Source organism: Bos indicus, chromosome X (assembly GCF_029378745.1).
Source record: "Bos indicus isolate NIAB-ARS_2022 breed Sahiwal x Tharparkar chromosome X, NIAB-ARS_B.indTharparkar_mat_pri_1.0, whole genome shotgun sequence".
Lineage (NCBI taxonomy): Eukaryota > Metazoa > Chordata > Mammalia > Artiodactyla > Bovidae > Bos > Bos indicus.
Window position 1 is genome coordinate 56,004,756 of NC_091789.1, and position 18,699 is coordinate 56,023,454.

Below are 18,699 nucleotides of genomic sequence, written 5' to 3' on the forward strand. Positions count from 1 at the left end.
ATTGATCAAGTCCACAAGACTGCTGTAGAGGCTGTGGTTTGGCTTGTGCAGCTGCTTGCTACAGAGGTTGTGCATTACAATTCTATTGTCATCTGGTCATCGTCCGTTGTGTATTCATTCTCTCACTTAAAAATAAAAATCATTCTTTCTTTCATTTTGTTTCAAATATAAAATCATTTTCAGATCTAAATATTTAACTCATTAGAAAACTTATGTTTTGCTAGCAGGAAAAAGGGACAATTTCACTTTGACGGTAACATTTTTTTCCTAAAAGTGCAATATTCTACTCTTTGTACAATATTAAAGTTCACAGTTATAGGATTTCATTTATACGTCTACGTTCTTTCAATGGAATTAAAGAGCAAAGTTAGACTCCTCCCCCAGACTGCCCAACCCATTAAAAAAAAAAAAAAAAGCCTCTGAGGTTTTGTTTTGTTTTGTTTTGGTGGCGCCAGGCAGCATGTGGGATCTTAGTTCTCCCACCGCGGAAAGAACTCGTGCCCGCTGCAGTGGAAGCGCGGAGTGCTAACCACTGGACTGCCAGGTAAGTCCCCACCTCTGTGGTTTTTACTAAAATTATTTCTTTGACCAACTTCTCAAGAAGAGGAAAAGGACAAAAGGGCCCAGAGAGGTTAATAGGCACCTGCCCGAGGGAGGCGGTGGGCGGTTAGCAGACGCCGGCTGGTGGGCGGGGTGCGGGGGCGGAGCTCGGGTGACGCGACGCTCACGTGACCGTTGGGCCCAGAAGTGGGCACTGGTCCGGGTACTGGCCCTCCTTCGGTGTTGTCGGACCCGGAGCCGTCTGCGAGCCCCTAGTTGTTGCTCCTGGTTCTTTCAGGTCAGTGTGAGGGTTCTCGTCGCTGCCTGTGGGACACCGGAATGGGGGAGGAGGAACGGACGCGGAAAGGAGAAAGGTTGGGGATGGGGTTCTGGTCGAGGGGAGCTGGCCAGACTGTAGCTAGAGATGGCGGTGGGAAAACGGCTAAGGGGGAGCAAGCGGCCATTGGGCGGAGGGAGGGGAAGGCGGACACCCCAAGTACCCATTCCCCTTTCTCTACACATCCTCTTCTCTGCCCTCCGTCCATTTTGGAGCCGGAGATTGTGAGCTAGGGGGCGCCCCAGCAGTCAGGCAGTGGAAATAAATCCCCTCTGCCACTCTGCGTAGAGTAGAAAGTTGACCTCAAGGGTGGAGAGGCGAGTTGCCTTTGGGAGAGAAGGACGCAGAGATCCAAAATTAGTTTGGAAAACATCCTGGTCTGGCGCCCGAGGCGTGAAAAGAAATGGCGGCTGGGGTGCAGGGGGCGGAGTAGGGGGTGGGGGAGGGAAACGGTGGGTGAGGAGGGCAGGGATTCTGGAAAGGGACCCGATTCCCTGTGCATGCACCGATGCCCATCCCCGGTCTCCTGTCTGTCTGCAGGTCTACGTGTCTGTTGTTCCCAGCGCTCTACTGGGCTATAGAAAGAGGAGGAACCTGTCCAGAATCCCCGCAGGTCAGTGAAGGAAGAGGACACTGGACAGGGACCCAAGGGGTGGGGAGTGTGGAGGGACCGCCCGCGAAGAATTGGGGGCCTCACTGCCCACTTCCCAACACATTTACACACTGCCGCGCTGAGCAAGCATAAGGAAAAATGGCAGGGCCTGCCAAGGAAGCATTGTCTCACGTGTGCACGAGGAATGGTGAGGTACAGGGTGGGCAAAAGGCACTCTCGGAGGGCCAGGCCAGGTCAGGAGATCCCTAACAAACGGCAAGAAATGACTACTACTATCCGGACCTGCATTTCACCCCCAAAACCTCAGTCTCTCTTGTCTCCTCTTTGTCTTCTCTTCCCCCGCCCCACTCCCAGGACAGGAAAAGGAGGGGATACTCACCATGGAAAAACTCTGCAGTGAAAATGAAGCAAAGCCTGAGAACCAAGGCAAGATGGAAAACAAAGAACAGCCACTGGATGCAGGAAAACCAGGAGCAGCTTGTACTAAGGAAGACAAGGAAACGTTAGAAAACAAGGGAAGAACAGATCACAAGGGAAAGACAGATGAGGAAGTATTAAAGGTTAAGGAAAGGCCAGAGAATGAGACAAAGCCAAAAGAAGAAAACCCAGAGAGCCAAGGAAAGCCAGTGAGTGAGGAAAAAGCAAAAGAAAGTGAAGCAGAGAGTGAGGAGAAGCCAGAGAGCGAGGGAAAGCCAGTGAGTGAGGGAAAACCAAAAGAAGACAAGCCAGCCAGGGATCCAAGGGAACCCAGGGCTGGCGGGAAGCGCCCAGCTGGGGAGGATGTACCAAGGAAGGCCAAAAGAAAAACCAACAAGGGGCTGGCTCAGTGTCTCAAGGAATACAAGGAGGCCATACATGATATGCATTTGAGCAATGAAGAGATGATAAGAGAATTTGATGAGATGGCCAGGGTAGAGGATGAGGTGAAGAAAACCAGACAGAAATTGGGGGGGTTTATGTGGATGCAAAAAAGTTTACAGGACCCCTTCCACCCAAGGGGTCCAAGGGAACTCAGGGGTGGCTGCAGGGCCCCACAGAGGGGCTTTGAAGACATTCCTTTTGTGTAGTGCATTGGCAGGCATTTACCAGGCCATGTGCTTTATTTAACCTTATGCTAATCCTATACTTTAGGTGTCGCTCTGATTATTCAACTGCAGCCCTCTGTTTCAGTAGCAGATTTTCATCCATTGCATGGAAAAATGTTTATGGTGCATTGTAAAATTAAAAACAAAAATAGTTTTCAGAACCATATATATGGCATCAGTCCATTTTTGTAAAACTACAAAGATACTTTACTAGTGATCCATGTACAGGAAAAACTGAAAACTGTCTACTAAAAAATCAACAGCGGTTATCTGTGGGTGATTTTTTTTCTGTTTTTTGTTCATCTGTTTATATTCTCTTAAAAAAACACAGATTACTTTTTATCATAGCAATATTGAAAGATAAAAAATAGGAAAGCAATATCAAGCAATCAAGTACTATTCAGTGAAGTGCCTTCTGAAGGCAGTGGAGCAACATAAAATTTGTGTTGCCAGGATGTGAACTGAGTAAGTGTCACATTACCTCTGGGACTCAAAGGTGCAAGAATCAACTTGGCAGTTATTACAGATCCATTTTTGTAAGGGAGACTCTTGGCATCTGTGAATTAGGGATAAAACTTGACTTCTAGGGCTGTGGAGAATATTCAATAAGATGCTGAGTATGTGAGCTGGTTCCCACCCTCTCCCCTGCACTAACAGGGCCAGAGCCCCAGCAGATGTTTTGGAGAGGGCTGAGGAGGTTTCAAGTGTGTGCAGGAATAAGTCCGGACAGCTGTGAGGTGGGTGGCCCTCTCCAGCTGGGGTAATGTCATGACTCTTGGCTGGTATGCCTCTGCTTGTGGGTACTGTACCCTCCTAAGGCTCCCACCACTGCGGATGGGCTGGAGACCGTGATGGTCTAAAGCAACACCGTGTCACAACTGAAAGGTGGAGAATTCTCTACAGTAGAGTTACCCTAACTCACCTAGGTAGCACCCGGTTGTCACTTGGGTCTTGCTATTTATAAAGTTCTGATAAAACATACCTTTCCAAGTATTTTGTTGGTTTGTGTGTGTTTCTGTGTACAGCCATCTGCACTGGATTTAGATACTGGAGATTGAACCAGGAGAAAAATCTGTGACCAGATGCTGTGCTATTCTCACCTGTTAATCTCATGTCTGCTGATGCTTTTTTCTTAGAAGTTGTCTCCTAGGAAATTCCTGTTAAACCCTGGCTTATCATTTCAGCAGACCCATCTACCTATGTGATTTTTTTCCCCCTCTGTCTCTTCATTAGCCTTTTATTTGCTTATAGTGTTTCTTTAAACGTTTAGGCTAGTTGTAGATTTACAGAATTATTACAATGATGCAGTTTCCATATACCCCATACCTGTTCTTAACATCTTTTTAGCTTGAAGCGTTCGTCACAATGAACCAATGTTGATAAATTATCATTAACCAAGATACATACTTTATTCAGAGTACCTCAGTTTTTCCCTAATGTCTTTTTTCTGTCCCAGGATCCCATCCAGGTCTTCATCTTACAATTAGTCATCATGTCTCCTTAGGCTCCTCTTGGCTGTGACAATTTCTCACACTTTCCCTGTTTCTTATGCCTTGACACTTGAGAAGCACTGGTCTGGTACTTTGATTAGTGTACTGCAGTTTCAGTTTGCTTGATTTTTCTCTTATGGTTAGACAGGTGTTAAGTGCTTTTTTGGGAAGAGGATCACACAGGCAAAATGGAATCATATAAAAGGTACATACTATCAATATTATCACTGTTTATGTTAATGTTGGTCACCTGGCTGAAGTAGTGTTCTCAGGATTCTACATGGTAAAGTTACTCTTTTATTTCTCCCTTTCTAGACTATACTCGTTGCAAGAAAATCACTCTGCACAGTCTACACTTAAAAGACTGCAGTGTTATGTTCAATCTTGTTGAAGATGGAGTATCTCCAACATTTATTTGGAATTCTGCATATTTGATTTCTCCCCATTTATTTAATACACTTTGGGCTATAATACTACTACATATATTTTCATTGCTCAAATTTTTCCACTTTTGGCCATTGGAAGTTCTTTCAGTTGGCTCTTCCATCTATTTAACATACCCCCATCATTGTGTACATGTATGTGTGTGTTTATAAAACTTTGGTGCTATAAAATGATCTAGTCATATTTTGCATATTTCCCGCCCAAATCCTAGAATCAACCATTTCTCCAAGGGACCCTGGTACCTTTGGTTGGTACTAAAAACCAAGATTTAGGTGTTAAGTGTACACCCTACCATTTGGATATCATTGCTTCTAGGCCCTTTCAGTTGATAAAGAAGATATATATGCATCTCTTTCTGTCTGTCTCCATATATATATATATATATATATATATATATATGTGTGTGTGTGTGTGTGTGTGTGTGTGTACATATATATACATCTTTATATGTTTTAAAATATATAGAGAGAAAATTTTGTCTTTAATCTTAACAGACTCTACTCATTTCCAAAGTTACCTGTATCAGTGCCTTATTCTTGCATCCCTTTCAGTGAAGTTGTTTCATGCATTTGTGATATACTTAGAGTCTTTTGTCACATTCTGCATTGTGGGAATGTTGTTATAAATGCACTTTTAAATATCAAATTCCAGTTGTTCATTGCTGTTATATAGGAAAGCAATTAAATTTATATATTAACTTATATCCTGTGATCTTGTGACCAGGAGTTTGTCAGTGCTTTGGCATTTTCTACATAGACCGTCATGTCATCTGCAAATAGAGATAAATTTATTTCCTCAGTTCTAATCTGCACACTTTTTATTTCCTTTTTTGTCTTAATGCACTAGCTAGGACTTCCAGTATGATATTCAGTAAGAGCAATGAGAAAGGACCTCCTTGCCCTGTTCCTGACACTCCAGGTGAAGTGTCTCCTTTTTCATCACTGAGTATAATGTTAGTTTCTTGTAGTCTTTGTTGTTCAGTCACCATGTAGATATTCTTTATCAAGTGGAAGAAGTTCCCCTCTACTCCCAGGTTGAAAGCGTTTATCATGAATGGTTGTTGGAGTCTGTCAAATACTTTTTCTGTATCAGATAATATCATTTAATTTTTCTTTTTTAGTCTGTTAACATGTAGTGGATTATATCAATTGATTTTCAAATGTTGAATCAACCTTAAACACCTGGAATAAATTTCAGTTGTTTGGCACATAACTTTTTATACATTATTAGATTCAGTTTTATAATACTTTGTTGAGGATTTGTGTCTGTATCCATTAGAGATATTGGTCTGTAGTTTTCCTTTCTCGTAGTATCTTTTATCTGGTTTTGGAATTGGGGTAATATTGGTCTCACAGAATGAGTCAGGTGTTCTCGACTTCAGTTTTATGGAAGAGATTGTGGAGAATTGGTATTATTTCTAACTTAAATGTTTGGGAGAATTCACTGGTGATTTCTAAATGTTTACTGGTGATCCTTAAATGTTTGGTAGAATTTGGTCCTAGTGATTTCTATCTTTGGAAGGTTATTAATTACTGATTCAATTTCTTTAATAGATACAGAACTATTCAGGCTATCTTTTTCCTCTTGTGTGAGTTTTAGGAGTTTGTATCTTTTGAGTAATTAGTCCATTTCATCTTAAGTTACCTAATTTGTAGGCATAGAGTTTCTCATAGTATTACTTCATTACCTCCTTAATGTCCATGGGATCAGGAATGATAACCCCACTTTCATTTCTGATATTGTTAATTTGAGTCTTTCTTGTTTTCTTGGTTACCCTCATAAGAGATTTAATAATTTTATCTTTTCAAAGAACCAACTTTTGGTTTTGTTGATCTCCTCTGTTGTTTTCCTGTTTTCACTTTCCTTTGATTTTGTGTCTAGTTATTTCTTTTTTCCTATTTGCTCTAGGGTTCGATCCCTGGGTTGGGAAGATACCCTGGAGAAGGGAAAGGCTACCCCCTCCAGTATTCTGGCCTGGAGAATTCCATGGACTATACAGTCCATGGGGTCACAAAGAGTCGGACATGACTGAGCAACTTTCACTTTCACTAGGCTGCCTACAATGAGGGAGACCCGGGTTCGATCCCTGGGTCGGGAAGATCCCCTGGAGAAGGAAATGGCAACCCACTCCAGTACTCTTGCCTGGAAAATTCCATGGACAGAGGAGGCTGGTAGGCTGCAGTCTATGGGATCCCAAAGCGTCGGACACGACTGAGCGACTTCACAGGCTTAAATGACTCTTCTTTCTTTAGTTTCCTAAGAAGAAAGCATAGGTTATTGATGGGAGAACCTTCTTTTCCATATATGCGTTTAAGCTAGAAATTTCCCTTTAAGCATTGCTGTTGCTTTACCCCAGAAATTTTGATATGTTGTATTTTCATTTAGTTCAAAGCATTTTAAAATTTCTGTTGAGAATTCTTCTTTGACTCGTGTTATTTAGAAATGTGTTGCTTAATTTCCAACTAGTTGGGTTCGCCATCTATCCTATTATTGATTTCTAGTTTAATTCTACTGAGAGCATACTTTTATGATTTCTATTCTTTTAAATTTGTTAAGGTGGGTTTTATGGACTCTCTTGAGCTCATGTTCTATATGAGCTTGAATGTTGAATGGAATGTTCTATAAAGGTAAATTAAATCACGTTGATTAATAATGCTGTTCAGGTCGACTATGTATTAGGTGCTCAGTTAGGTGTCTGACTTTTTGTGATCCCATAGACTGTAGCCCATCAGGCTCCTCTTTTCGTGAAATTTTCCAGGCGAGAATACTGGAGTAGGTTGCCATTTCCTTCTCTGACTATATCCTTATTGATATTCTGCCTGCTTAATCTGTCAGTTACTGATTGAGGGCATTAAAGTTTGTAACTATAATAATAGATTTGTCTGTTTCTTCTTTCAGTTCTATCAGTTTTTGCTTCATATATTTTGACACTTTGTCATGTACATATACATGTTTAGGATTATTATATGTTTTGCTCACAATTGATCCCTTTGTCATTATGTAGTGCCTCTTTCGGAGAAGGCAGTGGCACCCCACTCCAGTACTCCTGCCTAGAAAATCCCATGGACAGAGGAGCCTGGTAGGCTGCAGTCCATGGGGTCGCAAAGAGTCGGACATGACTGAGCAACTTCACTTTCACTTTTCACTTTCATGCATTGGAGAAGGAAATGGCAACCCACTCCAGTGTTCTTGCATGGAGAATCCCAGGGACAGCGGAGCCTGGTGGGCTGCTTTCTATGGGATCGTGCAGAGTCAGACACGACTGAAGTGACTTAGCAGCAGCAGTGCCTCTTTTGATCTCTCATAATTTTCCTTGTTCTGCTTTGTCTGAAATTATGTAACTACTCCAGCTTTCTTTTTTCGTCCAGGTTTTTTTTTTTTTTTTTTTTTTTTTTTTAGTACAGATCTTTCTTGTTGCTTTACTTTTAACCTCTCACTCTTTATCAGGGCTTCCCTAATAGCTCAGTTGGTAAAGAATTCACCTGCAATGCAGGAGACCCCAGTTGGATTCCTGGGTTAGGAAGATCCCCTGTAGAAGGGATAGGCTACCCACTCCAGTATTCTTGGGCTTCCCTTGTGGCCCAGGTGGTAAAGAATCCACCTGTAATGCGGGTAGACCTAGGTTCGATCCCTGGGTTGGGAAGATCCCCCAGAGAAGGGAAAGGCTACCCACTCCAGTATTCTGGCCTGGAAAATCCCATGGACTACAGTCCATGGGGTCTCAAAAGAGTTGGACATGACTGAGCAACTTTCACTTTCACACACTCACTATATTTAAAGTGGGCTTCTTGTACACAGCATATAGTTGGTTTTTTTTAATTCACTCTGATAGTTTCAATCTTTAGTTGATGTATTTAGACCATTCATATTTAAAATGACTCAATATATTTGGATTTAGTATCAACCATGTTTATAACTGTTTTCTATTTGTTGCCAGAGGCTTCTTTTTCTGCCTTCTCTAGTTTATTTTTGCCTGCACCAGGTCTTAGTTAAGACATATGGGATCTTTCAGTTTAGTTGCAACATGTAGGATTTAGATCCCTGATCAAGGATCGAACCTATGTCCCCTGCATTGGGAGTGTGGAGTCTTAGCCACTGGACCACCAAGGAAGTCTGCCTTCTCTAGTTTTAATTATTTTACATGATTCCACTTGTCTTCTCTTAGTGTATCGATTATATTTCTTTAAAAATTTTCAATGATTTTCCTCGAGTTTACATTTTTAAATAAGAACATTTTCAAATAACACTGTTCTGCTTCACTTATATGTAGTACAGTTACCTTAAGTGTTCATTATTCATTTCACTCATCCATTTCCTGCAATCACTTAATACACTGTTATTTTATTACTTTAGATAGAGAGTTGTCTTTTACATCAATTAAGAATAAGACAAAAGATTTCATTATACTTTTATTTATTGCATTTCCAATGCTCTTCCTTTATGTAGATCTGAGCTGCAGGCCTGCACCATTTTTCTGCTGCCTGAAGAAAATCTTTTAACATTTCCTGAAGGAAAGGTTTGCTGATGCTGAATTCCATCAGTTTTTGTTTGTCTGAGAAAGTCTTTATTTCTCCTCCACATTTGAAGGATTATTATACTGGACATAGAATTTTAGGTTAGTTTTTTTTTTCTTTCAACATTTTAAATATTTACAGTTATAGAGACAGGAGTGTTAACACTGAAATGGAAGGTATTTTTTAAATTTCTTCTTGTAGTTCTGTCAGATTTATTTATTTTGAGGTCTGTTTAATAAATGCATACAAATTTTAAATATCATTAAGTGATGCTTATGTCTTGTAATGCTTTTTGCTTTAAAGTCTATTTTGTTATTAATTTAACTATAATGGCTTTCTTTTGGTTAGTGTTTTCATGTTATTTTTCCCCTATGCTTTTACTTTCAGTCTTTATGTATCTTTATATTTCAGATATGTCTTTTGTAAATAGTATATAGTTGGGTTTTTCCAGTCCAAAAATCTTTGTTTTTTAATTGCTTCATGTAAACCATTTACATTAATGTACTTACTGCTATTAATACTGGATATAACCATTGCACCACATTCCTTCTCTTATACCCCATCTGGTTTATGTTAGTTTTTTCTTCCTTAGGATTGATTATTTTCTTATTTTTGCCCCTCTATTAGCTTAGAAGTTTTACGTTCTTACTCTTCCTTGATAGTTATCCAGTAATTATAGCATATAGTCTTGACTTACTAAAGGCTAACATTAATTTATACTTATACATACTCTTTAGATAATGCCAGAACTTTAAATGCTTTTACTCTAGTCCTCTTGACTCCTGTGTTGTCAATACGAATTAACAAGATAATATTATTTTATATAGTATTGATTTAAATTTATAGATAGATATTTAGCCTTTTAATTGCTTTCTTTTCCTTCCTTCATCCCCAGTCTTCCATCTGAGATCATTTTCCTGTTATCTGAAAAATGCCCCATAGAATTGAGTATTTCCTTTGGCTTCTGACTGCTGCTAGAAACTCTTTGTTTTGGTTTATTTATAAAGCTTTTATTTTGCCTTCATTTTTGAAGGGTATTTTTGCTGGTTATTTTCTTGGTTGGTATTTACTTTCTTTCAAGATACTAAAGATGTCACTTCACCATCTTCATGCTTTCATCATTGCTGTTGCAAAGCCAGTAATTAGCCTAAGTTTTGTTCTTTTTGAGGCATACTCTATCTTTTTGGCTATTTTTATGATTTTCTCTTTGTCTTGAATTCTCTGTAAATTCACTATTATGTATTCTATGCACAGGCTTCTTTTTATTTATCCTGCTTGGGATTTGTTAGACTTCTTGGATCTATGGATCAATATCTTTCATCAGTTTTGAAAAATCCTCAGCCATTAAATCTTCAAAGATTGCCTCTGAACAGTTCCATTTCTCTTTTCCTTTTAGAATTCCAATTGAACATGTATTAGACCTTATCCTACTGTCTTGTCTGTATTTTCCATATTTTTGACCACCTGTGCAGCCTTCCAGATAATTTCATCTGAATATAATTTCTAGTTATTTAATTCTCTTGAATTGCATCTAATCTGCTGTTAAAAGCCATCCACTGAGTTTCTAATTTCAGCTTTGTTATTTTTCAGTTTTGGAGTTTTCTTTTTTCCCTACTTTTTTTTGGTTTTATGGTTCCATGTTGAAATTTTCAAGATTGGATTTTATTTATCTGAATACACTGAGCATTGTGGTTTTGTTGTTCAGTCACTCAGTCATGTCTGACTCTTTGAAACCCTATGGACTGCAGCATGCCAGGCTTTCCTGCCCTTTACTATCTCCCAGAGTTTGCTCAAACTCATGTCCATTGAGTTCATGATGCCAAGCACTGTGGTTTAGTAGTCTGTATCTGATAATTTGAATAATTCAAAGCTAATGTATCTGCTTCTGTTGTCTATTGCCTATAGTGCTTCTTATCTATGATGTCTCTTTTCTTTGTTTTTCTGGTTATCTTTGTGTATGGGCATTGTACTTAAATAGCTGTTTGTTGGAATAATTTGAGGCTGAGGATGATGGAATCTTTCTCCAAAGAAGATTTTGTTTGCACTGGTTAGGCCCATAAGGATACTTCTGTCTAAAACCACCATAATCTATATTCAAAAATTAAACTTTACTAGTCCACCTAGACGGAGAAGGCAATGCACCCCACTCCAGTACTCTTGCCTGGAAAATCCTATGGATGGAGGATCCTGGTAGGCTGCAGTCCGTGGGGTTGCCAAGAGTTGGATACGACTGAGCAACTTCACATTCACTTTTCACTTTCGTGCATTGGAGAAGGAAATGGCACCATACTCCAGTGTTCTTGCCTGGAGAATCCCAGAGACGGGGGAGCCTGGTGGGCTGCTGTCTATGGGGTCGCAGAGAGTCGGACACGACTGAAGTGGCTTAGCAGTAGCAGTCCACCTAGATGTTGCAAAGCCAAGCTAAAAGACTTTGTGAGGGCTAGTTTATTTCCAGTTTATAATTACCCTTAAAGTGAAACATCTGGAGTTCCTAGGAAACTCCTTCCCTTTTAATAAAACTTGGACTTTGAGTTTTGTTATTCTAGTGCTTTGAGTCTTCTAAAGCTTCAGTTCATTTAACAATGGTTTATTCCTTAACCTTTACTCCTTAACCATAGATGCCCTTAAGAAAAATACAGTTAACCTTATGAGTACTAAAAGAAAATGGGGAATTCCTCTTTGACCTCATGTAGGAAAAGAGTTTTTAACTATGAGTCAAAAATCTAGATGCAATAAAAGACAAATCTGATAAATATGACTATTTTTTAATGCATGGAAAAAATACATCATAAAAAAATAAAGCAACTAACAAGTTGGAAGTAAATATTTGCAACTTTTATAATAAAGGCCTAATATAATGTATAAAGAACACTTGAAAAGTGCGAAGGAGCAATAACCCAATAGAAGAATGTGGAAAAGGGACTTCCCTGGAGGTTCAGTGGCTAAGACTCCACACTCCGAATGCAGGGGGCCCAGGTGTGATCCCTGGTCAGGGAACTAGATCCCACACGCCACAACTAAATATCCCACATGCTGCAACTAAGACATGGTGTGGCCAAATGAATAAAAAATAAATATTTTTTTTTTAAAAAGAAAAATATGTGGAAAAGACATGAACAGACAATTCACAATGATATTTAATTTGCTATTAAACAGAAATGCAAAATAAAATGCCATGGATATACTACTACTCACTTATCAGTGAAAATTAAAAAGTATGTCATATTATGTTGAAAACTGGGGAAATAAGCACTTACCTTTATTTTTGGTGGGAAAGCAAAAATGAGTCTGAGATTCAGGGGAGGGAATAACCTGGATATGTAGATTTGGGAATCTGTGTTTACGGAAAACGGACAGAGTCAGGGAGAGAGAACACATGGACTGAGAAGAGCTGAGGCTCAGGACACAGCTACACAAGGTGGCAGCGCAGCTCCCTGGTGGGACCAGCACCAGGGCTCTAGAGTCAGGAGGAGCTAGTCTTGAAAGCGGGCTGTGGGGCTATGTGGTGCTCTAGGCCAAGTCTGGTACCTTCCTTGTGATCAGCTGCTGCAAGTGGGGCTAATGGGCATCTCAGAGGGATGCTGAGCGAGGACCCGAGATGCTCCAGGTAAAGCACGTGCAGTCAGGAAGCCTCTCCACTCCTGCTTTATCGGTAATGCCTCCTTCTCCAACCACCACCCTCTGCCGGCCTCCACCTTCTGGAGCTGTCAGGTCCCTCTGGGCTGGGGGCAAGGGAGTGGGGTGGGGGACCTGGTTCAGGTGATGCGATGCTCACATGACCGGCTGGGCGCTGACGTGGACAGCAGCCCCCATGCCCGCCCTGCCCACGCAGAACCAGTTCCCAGAGCTGCCCCGGCGAGGGGCGAGAGGGCTTAGGCGAGCCCGAGGAGGTGCAGACCTGGTCTGGGCGCCACAGGTCAGTATCAAGGTGGCCACTGCGGCGTCCTGGGCAGGGGTGGAAGCTGATGGGACTAAGATTCAGGAGCAGCGGGGAGAGACGGGGAGAAAGGAGGGGGTCCCGAGATGAATGTGGAGAACGGTGAGGCGCGACGTGGGCAGGTGGCCCCGTATCCTCCTCGACGGCCCTCCTCTGTGCCCTCCCCCCATTTTTGAGCCTGAAATTGCAGGGGTGGGGGGGGTGTGTGCCCCTGCAGTGCAATGGTGAAACGTAGACAAATTCTGAAAATAATTCCCTTTCACACCTGAGCCCAGGAGGAAATAACTGACCTCACATAAAGGGGTGGGGATGCGGCGGGTTGCTTGCACGGGAGGAAGACACAGAGACCCAAAATAGTTTGGAAAGCATCCTGGTCTGGTGCCTGCAGCCTGAAAAGTAATGGTAGCTGGGATGCAGGAGAGGTAGGGGGAAAATTGTAGGATGAGGAGGGCCTGGATTCAGGAAAGGGACCTCAGCCCATGGACCGTGCAGTCCCTCTCTGTCTTCTGTCTGCAGGTCTGCATGTCTGTTCCCAACACTCTGCAAAGCTAGAAAAGGAGGAGAAACCTGGCCAGAATCCCTGCAAGTCAGTGAAAAATGGGAGGGCACTGGATAGGCATGGGGCTGGGGGGCACAGCTTGGGCAGCATTTGAGGGCCCCACTTCCCATCCCCCCACCAGATATAATATACACCCTCCCTGCCACGTTAAAGGATGGTACAAGGTGGCAGGGCCTGCCACGGAATGGTTGGCTGTCAGTGCAGGAGGAATGGTGGGGTAAAGGGTAGGCAGAAGGTACACTAGGCTCGGCCAGGTCAGAGGACCACTGACGCGGGTGAGATGCCAGTGCTGTCCAGACCTGCCTTCCACACAAGCCCTCAGTCTCCCTTGTCTCCTCTTTGTCTCTTCCACCCTCATCCCCCAGGACAGGAAAAGGAGGGGACATCTCAACATGGAAAAACTGCAATGAAAATGAAGGAAAGTTGGAAAGTGAGGGAAAGCCAGAAGATGAAGTAGAGCCTGAAAATGAAGGAAAGTCAGATGAGAAAGAAAAGCCGGAAGTGGAGGGGAAGTCAGAATAGGAATGAGAGCTCCAGAATGAGGGACAGCCAGACGATGAGAGACAACCCGCACATGAGGGACAACCAGCAGATGAGGGGAAGAAAGAAAAGCAGGGCAAGTTCGAAGCTGAGGGAAACCCACTCAAGAAGGGCAAGCCAGAGTCCCAGGCAAAGTCAGAGAGCCAGTCACGTGCTGCTGAAGAGCGCCCTGCTGAAGATTATGTGCCCCAGAAGGCAAAAAGAAAAACGGACAGGATTCCCCCAAGGACTATCAGGACAACTTACAGGAAAGGCATCTGGGAGGTGAGGAGATAATCAGAGAATGTGAAGATCTGTCAACGGCTCAGCTTCAAGAGCTAAGGAAAAGACAGAAAATGGGTGGATTTCATTGGATACAAAAGAAATGTACAGGATCCATTCACCCCAAGGGGCAATGGGGTGTCAAGGGAATGAAGGGAGGAGCCAAAGGGGCATACATGATATCCCATATCTTTAATGCCTTGGCATTTGATTCTGGTTTCTTTGATGAGAATATCACTGACCCTGCTTTCCCTGGCAGTCACTTGTCAGGCTCTGTGTTTTATCCTCAAGCTGATACTTTGCTTAGGTGTCACTGTCCTTACCAGCAGCCATTTGATCCAACTACAGTGCTCTGTGTTTCAGTAGGGGGTTTTCACTCACTTTCATGGAAGAGATGTTCATGGTACACTGTAAAAAGAGCAATAAAAAAACACTTTTCAGAACCAAATGTATAGTATCAAACCAGTTTTGTAAAAGGGCTTCCCTGGTGGCTCAGACTGTAAAGAATTTGCCTGCAATGCGAGAGACCTGAGTTTGATCCCTAGGTCTGGAAGATCCCCCTAAGGAGGAAATGGCTACCCACTCCAGTATTCTTGCCTGGCAAATCCCATGGACAGAGAAACCTGGTGGGCTACAGCCCATGGGATCGCAAAGAGTCAGACATGACTGAGCGACTAACACTCTTCACTTTGTAAAAGTAGTAAATGTTTGCGTAATGCATTTGTGCACAGAGAAAACCATGAAAACTAAAAACTAGGTGATAGTTTTTTCCTGCATTGTAGCCAGAAAATAGGTCTTGCCTGTACTCAAAGATGAGTCCAATCCTCAGATGGTACCTCCATGCCATTCCTCCACAAGTATGTCCATCGATGTTTTCCCCTAGTTGTAACCACGTCAGTGGGCACTGGCAGCCCTTCTCCTGGGTCCTCTACCATCCTATGGCTCCTCCCAACATGTGTGATTCTTTTTCCTGTCTTTGCTCACTCATCTCTACTTTTTCTTAAATGATGTTTGTCATAATAAAAAAATTCCTAGAAATCAATACATGATAAAAAAAAATTGAAATGTTCAGTGAGCTTATGAGGGCAATGAAGATTCCTGTTGTCAGACTGTAAAATGATAAGTAAAACATTACATCTAGGACTCATAGCTAGAGGAATCAACCTGACAGTTACAACAGATCCACGTGCTCTAAAGGTCAGTCTTGTCATCTGTGAAATGGGAATAAAACTTGCCTCACAATCTGCTGAGTGGACCAGATGAGGTACTGGATATGTTAGCTCTGTTGGGAGAGCTCCTTTGTCGCAGTAGGACTCTGAACCTTGTCAGACACTCAGGAGAGAGCTGAGGGTAGGTCTCACCAATGCCTAGCAACAAGTCTAAGCAGCTGAGAAGAGACTGCCACTCTTCTCTGGATACTACCATATCTGCTGGGCATGGCTGCTCTGCCGGACCCTGTACCCTCTGCTGACAGGTATTGATATGATGGAGTCCTTATGGTGACAAAGCTCCTCTGGTTCCCTTTAGTCCCCAAAGGGTCAAAGCCCCTATCTGACTTCTATAGGAATGTGGGTAAATTCCCTCTCCCAACTTCAGAGTTGTATCTACCCTCGTGGCATTGCCCCAGGGCAGTTTGGGCTCCATTATATTACATAGTTCTTAGCAAAGTAGTCATTAACAATTTAGTTCATTTTATATTTGCTTATAGTAGTTTCTTATCTCTTACAGGACTCATATATTTTGGGTCCCCTGGGGATTGTATCCTGAGACACATCTATGGATGAAACAGTGGATAATTATTTGAACTACACACCACAGTACCTCAGGGAAGCCATATCTAAATTTATATACCATTCTTAGTGTGAATTTTCTCTCTAAAAAGTCTCCTGGTTGGTTTCCTACACAAATTCAAAGGACTTGTCCACACATAATCAGAGAGGGTTACACAAGTGAGTTTCAAACTGAAAATATCCCTTCCCATTCCAGACCAATTCCAACTAAAAATTGTAACAGTGCTCTTAAAAATATTAAGAACTCTCAATGTTAGGGATTTTAATTTAACCCACTAGTATGTCGCTTTTTCCAAATGAGGACTTTCTTATTCACATATGTTTAATAAATTATATGATATATATACTTAATTATGATTGAATCAGAAGCCCCGAGTTAAAAAAAGATACCCTGTTCATGGATTAGAAGCCTTGATAGTGTTAATATGGTAATTCTCTCCAAAAGTTATCTATAAATTCAATGTTATATGGAAAAGCAAAGGACACAGGATAGCCAAAATATTTTGAAAATGAAGAACACAGTTGAAGGACTCATTGCCTGATTTCAGGGCTAACTAAAACTACAGTAATCAAGACTGTGTAGTATGGCATAGGATAGACATAGATTGATGGAATAAGACAGAGTCCAAAAGTAGACCCACATGTATATCGTCAATTCATGTTTTAAAAAGGACCCACAGGAATTCAGTGGAGAAAGACTTTTCAACAAATGATACTGGAACAACTATGTCGTCTTGGTCAGTTTGTACTGCTATAACAAAAATACCACAGACAGGAATTTTTCATAGTTCTGGAGTGTGGGAAACCCATGATCAGATGCTGGCAGATTTGGTATCTAGTAGGGGTCAGATTCCTGGTTCATAACCAGATGTCTTCACATGACAGAAGGGGCAAGGGAGCTTTTTGGGGTCATTTTTATAATGAAGCTAATTCCTCATGAGGGCTCCACTTGCATGGCTTAATTGCCAAAGGCCCTGCTTCCAAATACCATCCAACGATGAATTTCACAGTTACACAAACAATTCAGTCTATAGCAGACATCAATATACAAAAAAAGTACCCTTGCCTCACACCATATACAAAACATGAATTAAAAATGGCTCACAGAACAAAATATAAAACCCCAAATTATAAAAACTTTATTTAGAGAATTCCTGGGTGATCCCAGTGGTTAGGATTCTTAGCTCTCACTGCCAAGGGCCTGGCTTCAATCCCTGGTCAGGGAACTAAAATCCCATAAAGCCACGTGATGTGGCCAAAAAAAACAAAATAAAATAAAAATAAAAATTTCATTTAAAGATAGGAACAATATGGAATAGTTTGTTGTTTCAGAGTAAACTATTAATGTTTATTAATTCTGAAGTAGTTGAAAGATTTTTTATTGTAATTTTTTATTTTAAGCTGCATTGGGTCTTCATTGCTGCTTGGGCTTTTCTCTAGTTGCGGTGAGTGAAGGCTACTCTTTGTTGCAGTGCACAGGCTTCTCATTGTGGTGGCTTCTCTTGTTGCTGAGCACAGGGTCTAGGGCACTAGGGCTTCAGTAGTTGCGGCGTGTGGGCTCTAGAGCACAGGCTTAATAGTTGAGGTGCACAGGTTTAGTTGCTCCACAGCATGTGGGATCTTCCCGAACCAGGGATTGAACTTGTGTCTCCTGCATTGGCAGGAGGATTCTTTACCACTGAGCCACCAGGGAAGCCCAGTTCAGAGATTTTTGAAATGAATTTTCTGTCACTATCTACTTTATAAGTTCCAGAGGTTTCTTCTATTAAGAAATGGGAAAAGGCAAATGCTAATTATAAAATATTACATGTGGACAATAAAATTTAAGATATCATTAGAAAAATAGGGAAAAGGGTAATCCTGGATTAGCATATGACATGAATTTGTGCCATATGACAATTTAAGATAATAACTGGACAATGAGGGTATTGACAAATTTCTGTGAAGTTCAAACAAGTCTAGAATATCTATATTAGTAACATATATCCATACATATATAACCTAAGAAAGCATAATATTTCTTATTTGACAATGTTTCCCATGTATTTTAACATACCAAAAAAAAACCCTAATTGTTTTAACATCTCTTTTATAAAGTGAGAGACAGTTTTTTTGAGAGTTTCTAAGGACCCTCTGGAGAAGGCAATGGCACCCCACTCCAGTACTCTTGCCTGGAAAATCCCATGGACGGAGGAGCCTGGGAGGCTGCAGACCATGGGGTCGAGAAGAGTCAGACACGACTGAGCGACTTCACTTTCACTTTTCCCTTTCATGCATTGGAGAAGGAAATGGCAGCCCACTCCAGTGTTCTTGCCTGGAGAATCCCAGGGATGGGGGAGCCTGGTGGGCCGCCATTTATGGGGTCGCACAGAGTCGGACACGACTGAAGTGACTTAGCAGCAGCAGCAGCAGCAAGGACCCTCTGGGAAATCTCAAAACTAGTTTGAGGTCAAAAAGACTCCATTTAGATTTTGATTTTGGGAAGCTGCCAAAAATGTCAAAAAGTTTGAACATTTGATTAAACAGGATCACAAGTCAATATGAAACAATACTTACTTATCTATTTAACCAAAGGGACAATCAAAAAAA

The 18,699-nt window shown here is 41.6% G+C and overlaps 2 protein-coding genes across 5 annotated transcripts; both read left to right on the plus strand.

Annotated features, from left to right (window-relative positions):
* The first annotated feature begins 421 nt into the window (after positions 1–421).
* On the plus strand, positions 422–2,844 carry TCEAL4 (transcription elongation factor A like 4). Of its 4 annotated transcripts, none has more exons than XM_019956103.2 (3): positions 422–544; positions 1,418–1,490; positions 1,850–2,844. In XM_019956103.2, exon 3 carries the CDS (start codon positions 1,871–1,873, stop codon positions 2,555–2,557), a length of 687 nt encoding a protein of 228 aa, XP_019811662.2. In that variant the 5' UTR covers positions 422–544; positions 1,418–1,490; positions 1,850–1,870; the 3' UTR covers positions 2,558–2,844. The 4 variants fall into 4 exon arrangements, with proteins under 4 accessions (XP_019811662.2, XP_019811660.2, XP_019811659.2 ...); XM_019956101.2 differs by having other exon boundaries at positions 522–544; positions 1,845–2,844; XM_019956100.2 differs by lacking the exon at positions 422–544 and adding an exon at positions 707–838 and having other exon boundaries at positions 1,845–2,844.
* Positions 2,845–13,046: 10,202 nt separating this feature from the next.
* Positions 13,047–17,367, plus strand: LOC109554828 (transcription elongation factor A protein-like 3). Its single transcript, XM_070785038.1, is given in 4 exon segments — positions 13,047–13,090; positions 13,807–14,270; positions 14,273–14,418; positions 14,420–17,367. Coding segments are annotated over 4 exon segments (708 nt in total). The 3' UTR covers positions 14,474–17,367.
* Positions 17,368–18,699: the final 1,332 nt, after the last annotated feature.

Coding starts and splice junctions, on each gene's coding strand:
- TCEAL4 (XM_019956103.2), top strand. CDS start 1,871: ATGGAAAAACTCTGCAGTGAAAATGAAGCAAAGCCTGAGAACCAAGGC.